Source organism: Entelurus aequoreus, linkage group LG13 (genome assembly GCF_033978785.1).
Source record: "Entelurus aequoreus isolate RoL-2023_Sb linkage group LG13, RoL_Eaeq_v1.1, whole genome shotgun sequence".
NCBI classification, from domain to species: domain Eukaryota; kingdom Metazoa; phylum Chordata; class Actinopteri; order Syngnathiformes; family Syngnathidae; genus Entelurus; species Entelurus aequoreus.
In genome coordinates, this window is record NC_084743.1 from 25,414,828 (window position 1) to 25,429,325 (window position 14,498).

The following is a 14,498-nucleotide window of genomic DNA, read 5'->3' on the forward strand; positions in this document are numbered from 1 at the left end:
TCAGGACATGAATTCCATCGATCACTTTACTGAGCAAAACTCTTTATTGTCAGCCATAAACACATCACCAAAACATTAGTAAAAAAAATGATATCCAGCAAAAGTGGTAATTTTCTGCAGTACAAACCAGACCAAAAGCAACTTTGTTATATCAACAGCAGCCGCTCGCTCTTTCTCACTTGCGCCAACACATGCACATATGGCACTTAGCCAGTGATGCGTTTACAGCCACACAAAAAGTCGGACAACTCCAACACCACAGATAAAGTGTCATTCCAGGTCGTTACACTATGATTTACCAATCAAATGTGTGCTTATTCTAGTTATTAGGAATCTTAATTTATAAATATTAATCATGAAATGCTGTTAGTATATTAAATAAATACTAATAAAAATATATGTTTTACAAACAGGAAGTTGCAGGAATGTACACATGGTCCCCGGCTTACATCTCATTGTGCAACATGTGAATGTTTTAATGGGAACTAAATGCAATGTCTGATAGGGGTACAAATCATTTCCAAAGCAGGACCTCCACCCAGACAAACAATACAAGTACACAGTTCATGAAAAACAACGTTTTTTGTTATTGTCATTGTAAGTGGGCCTAAACACTTATATTAGAAAATCATCTCATGGAAATGACTGCTGTCATTTGATTATAATAATAAGAGAATGTTGTCTGTCTATCTGTGTTGGCCCTGCGATGAGGTGGGGACTTGTCCAGGGTGTACCCCGCCTTCACCCCGAAGGCAGCTGAGATAGGCTCCAGCACCCCCCTTGACCCCGAAAAGGGACAAGCGGTAGAAAATGGATGGATGTATGGAGATTCAATATGTTATTTAGTCAGGTTTGGGACAGGTGTGCTGCTGGTGTAGCCACAGCTGATGTTGCTCACATGGGCTCCACTGAATGCTCAGGGAGTTTTTGCGTTTGCTCACACACATGAACAATTAGAGGGAACATTGCCGCCGGTCTTTCTTTGCTTTGGACCTGCATCTGCCCCATATATTTTTGGTAGTAGCGTCATGTTTTTAGCCCAATCCAAGATCATCTCTTGTTAGTGTCTGCTATTTAACATCAACATAGCCATTACAGACGTAATATTTGTGCCAATATTACAGCGGATTACGTTATATGCACTAGTCATCACGGGAAATGTGGTCGTCTTCTGGCAAAAACACGACCGCTTCGGTCCATTGGCGCCACCAAAATCAACCAAAACTGAAAGTTCTTTACTGGGGCTTTCATAATGATAATTTTTCAGAGACCAAAAGCGCCTCACGTAATGAGAACCCATTCATCAGAATGTATTTGTACCCAATGTGGGATAGGATCGGATAAACTTTATTCAACCTTTTACAATGGGGAAATTGTGTGGTTGCGGCGTGGATACACAAAGTCCACAAAAAAATAAGGTAAAAAACACATGAAAACAAGAGGGACACATGAAAGACCACAACGGACGTAAAAGACATTAATAGACCACAGAGCTCCATCCCATCCATCCATTTTCTACCATTTGTGCCTTCCCGGGTCGCGGGGGTGGCTGGAGCCTATCCCAGCTGCATTCAGGCGGAAGGCGGGGTACACCCTGGACAAGTCGCCACCTCATCACAGGGCCAACACAGATAGACAGACAGCTAATGCAACCAATTGCCTCTTCAGCGGCGCCATTTCTACATACAGCTACAAAAGTAAAACACATGTACATGGACAAAGTATTAGCTCTGCTTCTTCCTACTCCTTTTCAGACATGTGCAAGTGTAAATGTACTTGTTACATGCCGGAAATAAACCAAACCTTAAACATAATTGCATTCCATTTGCAGTACATATTCTGACTGTTTTGAAAATGCAAAAATAACCTAAAGACCAGTAATATAAATACGTAAATACATAAATGTCAAGTGCCCCAGAGCTTGGAGTGTTTGTTTATATGACTTAAGTTAAAGTTAAAGTACCAATGATAGTCACACACGCACTAGGTGTGGTGAAATTTGTCCTCTGCATTTGACCCATCCCCTTGTTCACCCCCTGGGAGGTGAGGGGAGCAGTGGGCAGCAGCGGTGGCCGCGCCCGGGAATCATTTTTGGTGATCTAACCCCCAATTCCAATGCTGAGTGCCAAGCAGGGAGATAATGGGTCCCATTTTTATAGTCTTTGGTATGACTCGGCCGGGGTTTGAACTCACAACCTACCGATCTCAGGGCGGACACTCTAACCACTAGGCCACTGAGTAGGTGGCACCTTGTAGAAAATAACTAAACAAACATACAAAATTGAACACATTGGAGCAAAATGCCATAAAAAGGCTGACATATTGATTCTGCTGAACTTATTAGAAGTGCACCAAAAACTCAATTCACATTAGGATTGCGATTCTTGTTCATCCCGATTCTAAATTGATTCTTAATTTTTTAAAAATCGATGAGAAAAGAACCAAAAACAAAATAACTTTGAAAATATATATATATTTTTATTTTTATAGAAAAATCATTTTTTTGGAAAGACCATCTTCCTGCAACCAGAAGCAGCTTTAAAATGTTTAATTGTAATTATTATACCAAATAATACATGACGATCGGTTTGAATCAAGGATCATGTTGAATCGTAAATCGATTCTGAATCGACTCGTCATTCCAGGAATCGGAATCAGTTGGAATCGCTTGGTGCCCAAAGATTAATTCCCCTATAATTTACTACTCATTGTACTATTTTTTTTTTTCAATCTGATATTGATAACTTCCTGCTTCTTAAAACCGATACCGATAACCAATAACTTATTTTTTTTTATATTATTTGTTCAAATGTGTTTGTACACACCTGAATGAAAGAAAGACTCTATTGTGGTTTTGACAAGCTGCATGTGTAGATACACTATATTGCCAAACGTATTTGGCCACCTGCCTTTACTCACATATGAACTTGGAAATGCCATGCCATGGAATTGTCCAAAATGTTTTGGTATCCTGGAGCATTCAAAGTTCCTTTCACTGGAACTAAGGGGCCAAGCCCAACTCCTGAAAAACAACCCCACACCATAATTCCTCCTCCACTAAATTTCACACTCGGCACCATGCAGTCCGAAATGTAGCATTCTCCTGGTAACCTACAAACCCAGACTCGTCCATCAGATTGCCAGATGGAAAAGCGTGATTCATCAGTCCAGAGAAGGCGTCTCCAGTGCTCTAGAGTCCAGTTGCGACGTGCTTTACACCACTGCATCCCACGCTTTGCATTGGACTTGGTGATGTATGGCTTAGATTCAGCTGCTCGGCCATGGAAACCCATTCCATGACGCTCTCTGCGTACTGTACGTGGGCTAATTGGAAAACACATGAAGATTGGAGCTCTGTAGAAACTGACTGTGCAGAAAGTATTTGCACTATGCGCTTCAGCACCCGCTGACCCCTTTCTGTCCGTTTACGTGGCCTACCACTTAGTGGCTCAGTTGCTGTTGTTCCCAAACTCTTCATTTTTCTTATAATAAAGTTGACTTTGGAATATTTAGGAGAGAGGAAATATCACGACTGGATTTATTGCACAGAGAACATCCTATGACAGTTCCACGCTGGAAATCACTGAGAGTGGCCCATTCTTTCACAAATGTTTGTAGAAACAGTCTTCATGCCTAAGTGCTTGATTTTATACACCGGGCCAAGTGATTAGGACACCTGATTCTCCTCATTTGGATGGGTGGCAAAATACTTTTGTCAATACAGTGTATGTCCTGACTAAAGTCAATATATTCAAAGATGGTAAAGAGCTGGTCGTCCACCGGCATCATTTTCATGAAAAATCACAGATCGCTTCAGCCTTCGGGTCATCTCGAGCAGCTTGTTGCACAAAGTTGAAGAATGCTCATCAAACACTTATTTGGAACATCCCACAGGTGAACAGGCTAATTGGGAACAGGTGGGTGCCATGATTGGGTATAAAAGCAGCTTCCATGAAATGCTCAGTCATTCACAAACAAGGATGGGGCCAGGGTCATCACCACTTTGTGAATAAATGTGTGAACAAATTTTGGAACAGTTTAAGAAAAACATTTCTCAACAAGCTATTGCAAAAAAAATTGGGATTTCACCATCTACGGTCCGTAATATCATCAAAAGGTTTAGAGAATCTGGAGAAATCACTGCATGTAAGCGATGATATTACGGACCTTCGATCCCTCAGGATCCCTCATTTATCAACAACACCCAGAAACGCCGCAGGCTTCGCTGGGCCTGAGCTCATCTAAGATGGACTGATTCAAAGTGGAAAAGTGTTCTGTGGTCTGACGAGTCCACAGAACACTTTTTTTTGTTGAACAACTTAAGCTGTACATCAAGCAAGAATGGAAAATAATTCCACCTGAAAAGCTTCAAAAATTGGTCTCCTCAGTTCCCAAACATTTACTAAGTGTTGTTAAAAGGAAAGGCCATGTAACACAGTGGTAAAAATGCCCCTTTGCCAACTTTTTTGCAATGTGTTGCTGCCATTACACTACCGTTCAAAAGTTTGGGGTCACATTGAAATGTCCTTATTTTTGAAAGAAAAGCACTGTACTTTTCAATGAAGATAACTTTAAACTAGTCTTAACTTTAAAGAAATACACACTCTATACATTGCTAATGTGGTAAATGACTATTCTAGCTGCAAATGTCTGGTTTTTGGTGCAATATCTACATAGGTGTATAGAGGCCCATTTCCAGAAACTATCACTCCAGTGTTCTAATGGTACAATGTGTTTGCTCATTGGCTCAGAAGGATAATTGATGATTAGAAAACCCTTATGCAATCATGTTCACACATCTGAAAACAGTTTAGCTCGTTACAGAAGCTACAAAACTGACCTTCCTTTGAGCAGATTGAGTTTCTGGAGCATCACATTTGTGGGGTCAATTAAACGCTCAAAATGGCCAGAAAAAGAGAACTTTCATCTGAAACTCGACAGTCTATTATTGTTCTTAGAAATGAAGGCTATTCCACAAAATTGTTTGGGTGACCCCAAACTTTTGAACGGTAGTGTAAATTCAAAGTTAATGATTATTTGCAAAAAAAAAAGTGGTTTCTCAGTTCGAACATTAAATATATTGTCTTTGCAGTCTATTCAACTGAATATAGCTTGAATAGGATCTGCAAATCATTGTATTCTTTTATTTACGAATTACACAACGTGCCAACTTCAATGGTTTTGGGTATGTGTTGTTGTCAATAACTGTACAATATTGTTCATATTTGTGAAATAGACAGCTTAAAGGGGACTGTAGGAAAATGGGATGGGAGTACAGTCGAGGGAGTGGAATGTTTGGCAAAGTACATACCTTGTATATTTAAAACAGTCTCATGAATGTAATAGATGAAATGCTTTGACAAGCCCAAACAAAAGGTCTTAAATATTAATAATGATAATAATATCTTTTAGCCCCCCTATAAATCCACCTTTCTTCCTCTCCTCGTCACCCCTTCCATTAATCCATGCCCAGACCCCCTTTTTTCTTTCTTGTTTCTTTGATCAAGATCCAAAAAGGAAGTAAGAGCTTCAGTAACGCTGCACCCCTCCCCGACTTATACGTTTTCCTTCTCTCCCTTCTCTTTGCTGTCATTTCCTGCGTGCCCAGGCTTCGGGTACCTGACCAGGCAACTAATGGGCCTGGCAGGCGGTCGGCTGGTTCTTGCCCTGGAGGGAGGTCATGACCTCACAGCCATATGTGACGCTTCTGAAGCCTGCGTGTCGGCTTTGCTTGGTAATGAGGTAAGATGGAAGATCCTCTCGAAATACATGCTAAATACACCAAATACAGAGCAACTTTGCATAGTAGTGGTACATACAGGGCTGGCCAGTCGCATAAACACTCTGTAAACTCCATAAATACACATACAGTATATAGTAAGGGTGCACAAAAAATCCATTCAAATCCGAATCGCAATTTTTATTCATCTTAATTTGAAATCGATTCATTTTCAAACATTTATTTATTTTTTGTCTCCATGAATCCATCTTTAAAAATACATTTTCAGGACATCTCCATTCAACCAGAAGGAGTTTTTCCAACCTGTAACCTGTAACTAATGTACCATATAAATAATAGAATGCAAGAATCGGTGCAAAATCGAGAATCGATTATGAATCAAATTGTCACCCCAGGAATCGGAATTTGATTGAATCGTTCGGTGCCGAAAGATTCACACTCCTAGTACATAATTATCTATGCCAGGGGTCCCCAAACCTTTTGAGTCTGGGGCCGCATTGGGCTAAAAAAAATTGACCGGGGGCTGGGCTGTGTATATATATATATATATATATATATATATATATATATATATATATATATATATATATATATATATATATATATGTGTGTGATCAGTGCCAGAGTTTGGTCCGCATTGCCGGCAGTAAGTCGGACGCGTTTCCAGTGAGGGTTGGACTCCGCCAAGGCTGCCCTTTGTCACCGATTCTGTTCATAACTTTTATGCAGTCAAAGCGTTGAGGGGATCTGGTTTGGTGGCTGCAGGATTAGGTCTCTGCTTTTTGCAGATGATGTGGTCCTGATGGCTTCATCTGGCCATGATCTTCAGCTCTCGCTGGATCGGTTCGCAGCTGAGTGTGAAGCGACTGGGATGAGAATCAGCACCTCCAAGTCCGAGTCCATGGTTCTCGCCCGGAAAAGGGTGGAGTGCCATCTCCGGGTTGCGGAGGAGACCCTGCCCCAAGTGGAGGAGCTCAAGTACCTCGGAGTCTTGTTCACGAGTGGGGGGGGGAGTGGATCGTGAGATCGACAGGCGGATCGGTGCGGCGTCTTCAGTAATGCGGACGCTGTATTGATCCGTTGTAGTGAAGAAGGAGCTGAGCCGGAAGGCAAAACTCTCAATTTACCGGTCGATCTACGTTCCCATCCTCACCTATGGTCATGAGCTTTGGGTTATGACCGAAAGGACAAGATCACGGGTACAAGCGGCCGAAATTAGCTTCCTCCGCCGGGTGGCGGGGCTCTCCCTTAGAGATAGGGTGAGAAGCTCTGCCATCCGGGGGGAGCTCAAAGTAAAGCCGCTGCTCCTCCACATCGAGAGGAGCCAGGTGAGGTGGTTCGGGCATCTGGTCAGGATGCCACCTGAACGCCTCCCTAGGGAGGTGTTTAGGGCACGTCCGACCGGTAGGAGGCCGCGGGGAAGACCCAGGACACGTTGGGAAGACTATGTCTCCCGGCTGGCCTGGATCCCCCAGGAGGAGCTAGACGAAGTGGCTGGGGAGAGGGAAGTCTGGGTTTCCCTGCTTAGGCTGCTGCCCCCGCGACCCGACCTCAGATAAGCGGAAGAAGATGGATGGATGTGTGTGTGTGTATATATATATATATATATATATATATATATATATATATATATATATATATATATATATATATATATATATATATATATATATGTATATATATATATATATATATATATATATATATATATATATATATATATATATATATATATATATATATATATATATATATATATATATATATATATATATATATATACACACACACATACGTTAGGTCAGGAAAAAACACAAGAGGCTATATCATCCCTACAAGCCTGTTTTGCAGGTTTCCCTGCTCGTCAAGGGATTGACATGTAAATCCCCTGAGGAGCAGGGAAACCTGTGAAACAGGCTTGTAGGGATGATATAGCCTCTTGTGTTTTTTCCTAACCTAACGTACAGTATATTCCGCTCTACCCCGGTATTGAGCACTGTATAACGGATAAACCATAGAAAGCTTGACTATACATATATATATATATATATATATATATATATATATATATATATATATATATATATATATATATATATATATATATATATATATATATATATAAATTCCTCACGCACTAATTGACTTAAAGAGTGCGCACTTGCCGCACGCTCGCCCGACACTGCGGCAATGATGTCACGTTATCGATGGGAAAATGCATTTTTTGACAATATAATTTGCCTGAGCGGGATTTTCATGTAAATCCTCTGACGAGCAGGGAAACCTTCAAAACAGGCTTGTAGGGATGATATAGGCTGTTGTGTTTTTTCCTAACCTAACGTATATTCCGCTCTACCCCGGTATTGAGCACTGTATAACGGATAAACCATAGAAACCTTGACTATATATATATATATATATATATATATATATATATATATTCCTCACGCACTAATTGACTTAAAGAGTGCGCACTTGCCGCACGCTCACCCGACACTGAGCACAATGATGTCACGTTATCAATGGGAAAATGCATTTTTTGACAATATGATTTGCCTGATCGGGAGTAACAAGCAGTAGAAAATAGATTTGAAAGAACACATTTAAAAAAAAAAAACTTGAACCTTCCCGAAGGCCGGATTTTGGAAGCTGGCGACTCGTATTCGGCCAGCGGGCCGGAGTTTGGGGACCACTAATCTAAACTTTACCGCTGCCGGGTATTTTTTGTTCTATACTTTGATTGTAATATTTTCAGAATGTGTTTGTTTTATTTTTGGCCAAAGTAAGACAAAGAAAACAATCTGAAGTTGTCTTTATTTTAAATTTGTAATGCTATGATTATAATAGTGTGCACAGATTTCCCTCCATGCGGCCCCTGAGCTAAAATGAGTTGGACACCCCTGATGTACAGTATTACAGTATATGTAACAGCTGCAGCAAAAAGAGGGGAGCAGAAAATAGAGAGCAGAGCCAGCAGAAAATAGACATTACAAACAAAGAGAGGTAGCTAACATGGAAGCGGTCGGACAAATAAAAAAACAAAAACTTGAGACTTCCCGCGGGCTGGATTTGGGACGCTGGGTGGCCGTATTCGGGGGGACCCTTGACCTATGCATTTGGTTATTATATCTTTTTTTTACATATGTTGTAAAAGAAAATCTTTACTTACTTTACTCAAAAAACAAAACTGTCAGCTCAGCCACTACAATTTTACCGTAAAATTTGCAATATTTTTTTGCAGCGTATTATTAGAATGGAAAAACAATTCCACTTTTTTTTTACTGTAAAATTTATGCAACTTGGCTGCCATTTTTGTTTGTTTGTTTGTTTGTTTGTTTGTTTGTTTGTTTGTTGTTTGCAACGCAGCACAGCAGCACCTGCAGTGAGCGAACTTGTCTGAAGGATGGCGCCATAGCACAAACAAACACCCATTTAGTGTCTTTGCTTGTTTTGTTTTTTTTAACTATTTGCATAATTGCCGTCAGCGAAGAAAAATCCACAAATTACTAAAACAAGTACTAAAACATTTTGATAGATTTTTGAGCGCCGTGTGTAATGTTCTATATTCTCAATGGAACATTGGAATGTTGTGTACTTGAGACATTTTGCCATCATAGTGCAGCCTACACTTATCTCTTATGTTTGACTGCCATCTACTGGTCACACTTATCACTACACCATGTACCAAATAAAATAGGTTCGAGGTGGGTAAGCTCAACCAAAGTTATTCCTTACATTAGGCGCACCGGGTTATAAGGCGCACTGTCGAGTTTGAGGAAAAAAAATATTTTGAATGCCATGTACTCCATTAAATAACAAAACATGGGATATTGAATGTTTGAACAACTAACGATTCGAACTTGTTCTGATTCCTGGGGGTGACGATTTGATTCAACCCGAATGTCGATTCAAACCGATTCTCACATTGTATTTGGTATAACAATTCTAATTAAAAAATCCAGATCAGGTTAGAAAAACAAATTCTGTTTGCATGGAAATGGCCCAAAATGATATTTAATAAATTAATGCACATTAAAACAATAAAGATAAATTATGAATCGATTTAGAATCAGGTTAAACAAGAATCGCGATTTTTTTCAACTCCTAGTATTTTGGCTTTGTATCCTCTTGTTTCACAGTTTCATAAGTGGTCATATTTACAGTATGTGTACAGTTTACAATTCAGTAAGCCAAAATCTATGTTGACCAGCAAGTCAAAAGGCAAAGAACCAAGAACCGTAAATCCATTTGTTGGAGTCCAACGCACAGATAGAATTCCTCACAGGAAGTCAGCACCACCCACTCGCACACGCACTTATCCTCCACACACCCGCCGGCAGAAGGTTAATTGTGGGAGTGTGTAGGTTGGACTCTGGATCTGAACAAACATCTGCGCTTTGTGATTCATGGCTCCCAGCAGAATTGCTTGTCGAAGCCGCCTCTTCGTTTTCTTCGAGCTGATGGAGAGGTTGGCGTGCTTTCTTCCAAACGCTCGCGTTCTCCCTCGAGATTATGCAACTATGATAACTTATCTTCTTGTTAAATACTACTGTGCCGTGGTAGAAGACCCAAGTGGCAACAATGTGTCACTCTAATAGATTTAGAGATCTTGGGATCTTTATGTGTATATCTGGAGAGAGTATGCCATTTTCCAGTGTTTTTCAACCACTGTGCCACGGGAGATACAGTCTGGTGTGCCGTGGGACATTATCTAATTTCTATTTGGGTTAAAAATATTTTTTGCAAACCAGTAAATATAGTCTACAAATGATGTGTTGTTGTTGAGTGTCGGTGCTGTCTAGAGCTCGGCAGAGTAACCATGTAACAGTATTCCATATCAGTAGGTGGCAGCATTTAGCTAATTGCTTTGTAGATTTTGGAAACAGCGGGAGGCAGCATGCAGGTAAAAGGTGTCTAATGCTTAAACCAAAAATAACCCTAAGAAAATGCATTGAAGCTTAGGGAAGGCTATGCAGAACAAAACTAAAACTGAACTGGCTACAAAGTAAACAAAAACAGAATGCTGGACGACAGCAAAGACTTACTGTGGAGCAGAGAAGGTGTCCACAAAGTGCATCCATACATGACATGACAATCAACAATGTCCACACAAAGAAGGATAGCAACAACTTAAATATTCTTGATTGCTAAAACAAAGTAAATGCGGGAAATATCGCCCAAAGGAAGACATGAAACTGCTACAGGAAAATACCAAAATAAGAGAAAAAGCCACCAAGAACTAAAACACTACACACAGGAAAACAGCCAAAAACTCCAAATAAGTCAGGGCGTGATGTGACAGGTGGTGACAGTACACCTACTTTGAGACAAGAGCTATAGTGATGCATGCTTGGTAATGGTTTAAAGTCATACCCAACAATTGCGACAACGACTTTTTACTGTCAACTGAGTTTCGTTGTTTAATGATTTCTGCTGGTGGTGTGCCTCCGGATTTTTTCAACGCAAAAAATGTGCCTTGGCTCAAAAAAAGGTTGAAAAACACTGCCATATTCAAACAGCAGTGTTTAGGAAGCGATCCAGCATCTCTATGGCAACCAGTCCCACCTTCTCTCTTTTGTCTTTTAAGGGTGCATTCGGGGTCGTCATTTTTGCTTTGGTTAAAACAAAATCTGTTCTGTTGACCTGCCTCCGTTCGAGATGGTCTCCTGCTGGCCCCATTATGGACTGGACTCTCACTATTATGTTAGATCCACTATGGCAGGGGTGGGCAATTAATTTTTACCGGGGGCCGCATGAGCTACCCGAGCACTGCTGGAGGGCCACATCGACAATATTTCAATTAAATTTTGCTCAATATTATTTTTGATATATACCGTAAGATAAATAATAATAATAATAATAATAATAGTAATACTTCAACATAGTGTGTGTAACAGCATTCCATGACTAATATATATAAATTAACATTAATAATAAATGACAGTAAAATAAGCACACGTATGACTGAGGAGTCATAGTGTAACTTTGTGTGGTGTTTGAGTTGTCCGACTTTTTGTGTGGCCTTAAACGCACCAGTGGTTTAGTGCTATGCGTGTTGGTGACAGATGACAAGTTGGTTTTGGCCTGGTTTGTACGGCAGAAAATGACTAGTTTTTCGAGATAGAATTGTTTTACTCATGTTTTTGGTGTGGTTATGTCCGAATATAAACAGTTTTGTTCAATAAAGTGATCGATATAATTCCTGTCCTCGAAGCATCTCGATAGACGTTACAATAATTGAACGGTGTTCAATTGAACGGTGTTGACGAACACCATTAGGGCCGCTTGTTGTCACTGTCACTCAAAGTTGCATTGCAAAATTCCATAGAATAAATATGTTTATTTTGTTTATAATTCAGATGGGATTTGATTTGGTGCGCGGCATATACTTGCTGCGCGCAGCGGACACTTGAGCAGTGCGCAATTGCGCAGGCACGCACCTTAGGTGAGGGGACGTTGCTTTGCAGTTCATGTGTTGTTGAAAACACGGCATTCCTCATCAACTTTTCTCTTTTTGGCGTCTCGGGTGTAAACCGTGCATCACTTGTCGCTGAATGTGCACCTTCACTCGCAGGTTACACACGGACACACGCCCATAAATAATACTTTTCAAAATAAAAGCAGCACAGTTGTATTGCGCGCAGGACATAGATGTTTTTTCAACTTTATTTTGTAATTGCAGTTGTTCACATTCACTCACAATCACGCATACGTCCACACGGAAGTAATACAAATAACGATTTTCAAAACAAAAGCAGCACCGTTGTATTGCACACTCGACATAGATACTTTTTGAAATTTATTTTGTAATTTATAATTGGCCTCACGCGGGCCGGACAGGGACGCACAAAGGGCCGGATGCGGCCCGCGGGCCGCAGAATGCCCAGGTCTGCACTATGGACTGGACTCTCACTATTATGTTAGATCCACTATGGACTGGACTTTCACTATTATGTTAGATCCACTATGGACTGGACTTTCACTATTATGTTAGATCCACTATGGACTGGACTCTCACTATTATGTTAGATCCACTATGGACTGGACTTTCACTATTATGTTAGATCCACTATGGACTGGACTTTCACTATTATGTTAGATCCACTATGGACTGGACTTTCACAATATTTTGCTAGACCCGCTCGACGTCCATTGCATCCGGTCTCCCCTAGAGGGGGGCGGGGTCACCCACATCTGCGGTCCTCTCCAAGGTTTCTCATAGTCATTCACATCGACGTCCCACTGGGTTGTGAGTTTTTCCTTGCCCTTATGTGGGCTCTGAACCGAGGATGTCGTTGTGGCTTGTGCAGCCCTTTGAGACATTTGTGATTTAGGGCTATACAAATAAACATTGACTGACATTGAGTATATCCTTTCGGCCACCGTGTTCAATGGAGAAGTCTGATCTACAAAATGTGCAGGCAGCATACCGCTTCCCCTTCGGGCTGTCCTGGATGAACTGAAATTATTTTTTCCAATCATTTTGGAACTTGCTAGCGTACTTCTTCTTCTTACTCGTCGTCGCCATGTCTCTTCTCCATACTTCTGCTTCGTCTCTGTTATGTTTTTGGACGTTACTACTTGCCGTAGTTTTGAAGCAATGCATGATGGGAATCCGGATGTTGTGTGTCAGTGTATTAACGTGCCGGCTGGAATAAACACACGCTGAGAAATAGCTCCGTGCCTGCCTACTTTATGGGTTATAGATAAACCTATGGATAACGGAGGCATATATAATAGTCTCCTTTTCAGGTGAGAGAGGACGCTAAAGGCAGTGCCTTTAAGGCATGCCCCCAATATTGTTGTCCGGGTGGAAATCGGGAGAAATTTGCGAGAACGGTTGCCCCAGGAGATTTTTGGGAGGGGCACTGAAATTCGTGAGTCTCCCGGGAAAATTACATACTATACATTACCTTTTGCACTATATTAATTTATATTATTATGTGTTGTCAACTTTGTACTTTTTTATGTCATTGCCTGAAATAAATAAATAAATGGAAAAAAAAAAAAATCGGGAGGGTTGGCAAGTATATACCGTACAACCCTACTATCTACCTCAGGGATGTCCAAAGTGCGGCCCGGGGGCCATTTGCGGCCCGCAGGTCATTTTTTAATGGCCCCACGGCCCATTTTAAAGTACGATTAAAAAAATTAAAAACATAAAAAGTGGTCTGAAAGACCAAACAAGGGAAATGTTACAAGAAAATGTTGCAATGTTTACTCTAATAACACAAAGCTGCCATGCAGGCTGTTTCTTTCTTTAAAAAAAAATAATGAATGAAAATCAATGTTATTATGAATTATTGACCTATCCAAGGCTCAAATTACGTCACATTAAATATTGCACTTTGAGATATTTTTTGGGGAAAATGTTGCATATTTTGTGTTTGCCATATAAAAAATTGAGCTGTTTTTTTTTTTTTAAAGAAGGGCCTAAAATGAACAAACAAAAAACATAAACAAAAATACAACTTATAATTGACGGATAGATCTGAAGTTGATCTCGAGATTATTGTGTTAAAAGTAAACAGTAAAAAAAATGTATAATTTATTTTTTAACACTTTAATGAGTAGGACCCTTTTGGTTCCCCAATCATTTTTGTGTGATTTGTTTTTAAGTGTCATCGCTCAAAAAATAATAATGGTGTTATGAGTTATTGACCTTTTTAAGGCTCCAATTATTATATAATCTCAAATATTCCACTTAAAAATGTTATTGGGTGAAAATATTTCATATTTTGTGTTTTTTCCATAAAAA

The 14,498-nt window shown here is 40.2% G+C and overlaps 1 protein-coding gene across 5 annotated transcripts in view; it reads left to right on the forward strand.

Annotated features, from left to right (window-relative positions):
- Positions 1-14,498, forward strand: part of hdac4 (histone deacetylase 4) — a 238,771-nt gene that overhangs the window by 198,149 nt on the left and 26,124 nt on the right. For all 5 annotated transcript variants that reach the window (XM_062067611.1, XM_062067614.1, XM_062067612.1 and 2 more), the window contains exon 23: positions 5,609-5,742. In XM_062067611.1, the coding sequence (XP_061923595.1) occupies positions 5,609-5,742 (134 nt within the window). The remainder of the gene's footprint in view (positions 1-5,608; positions 5,743-14,498) is intronic.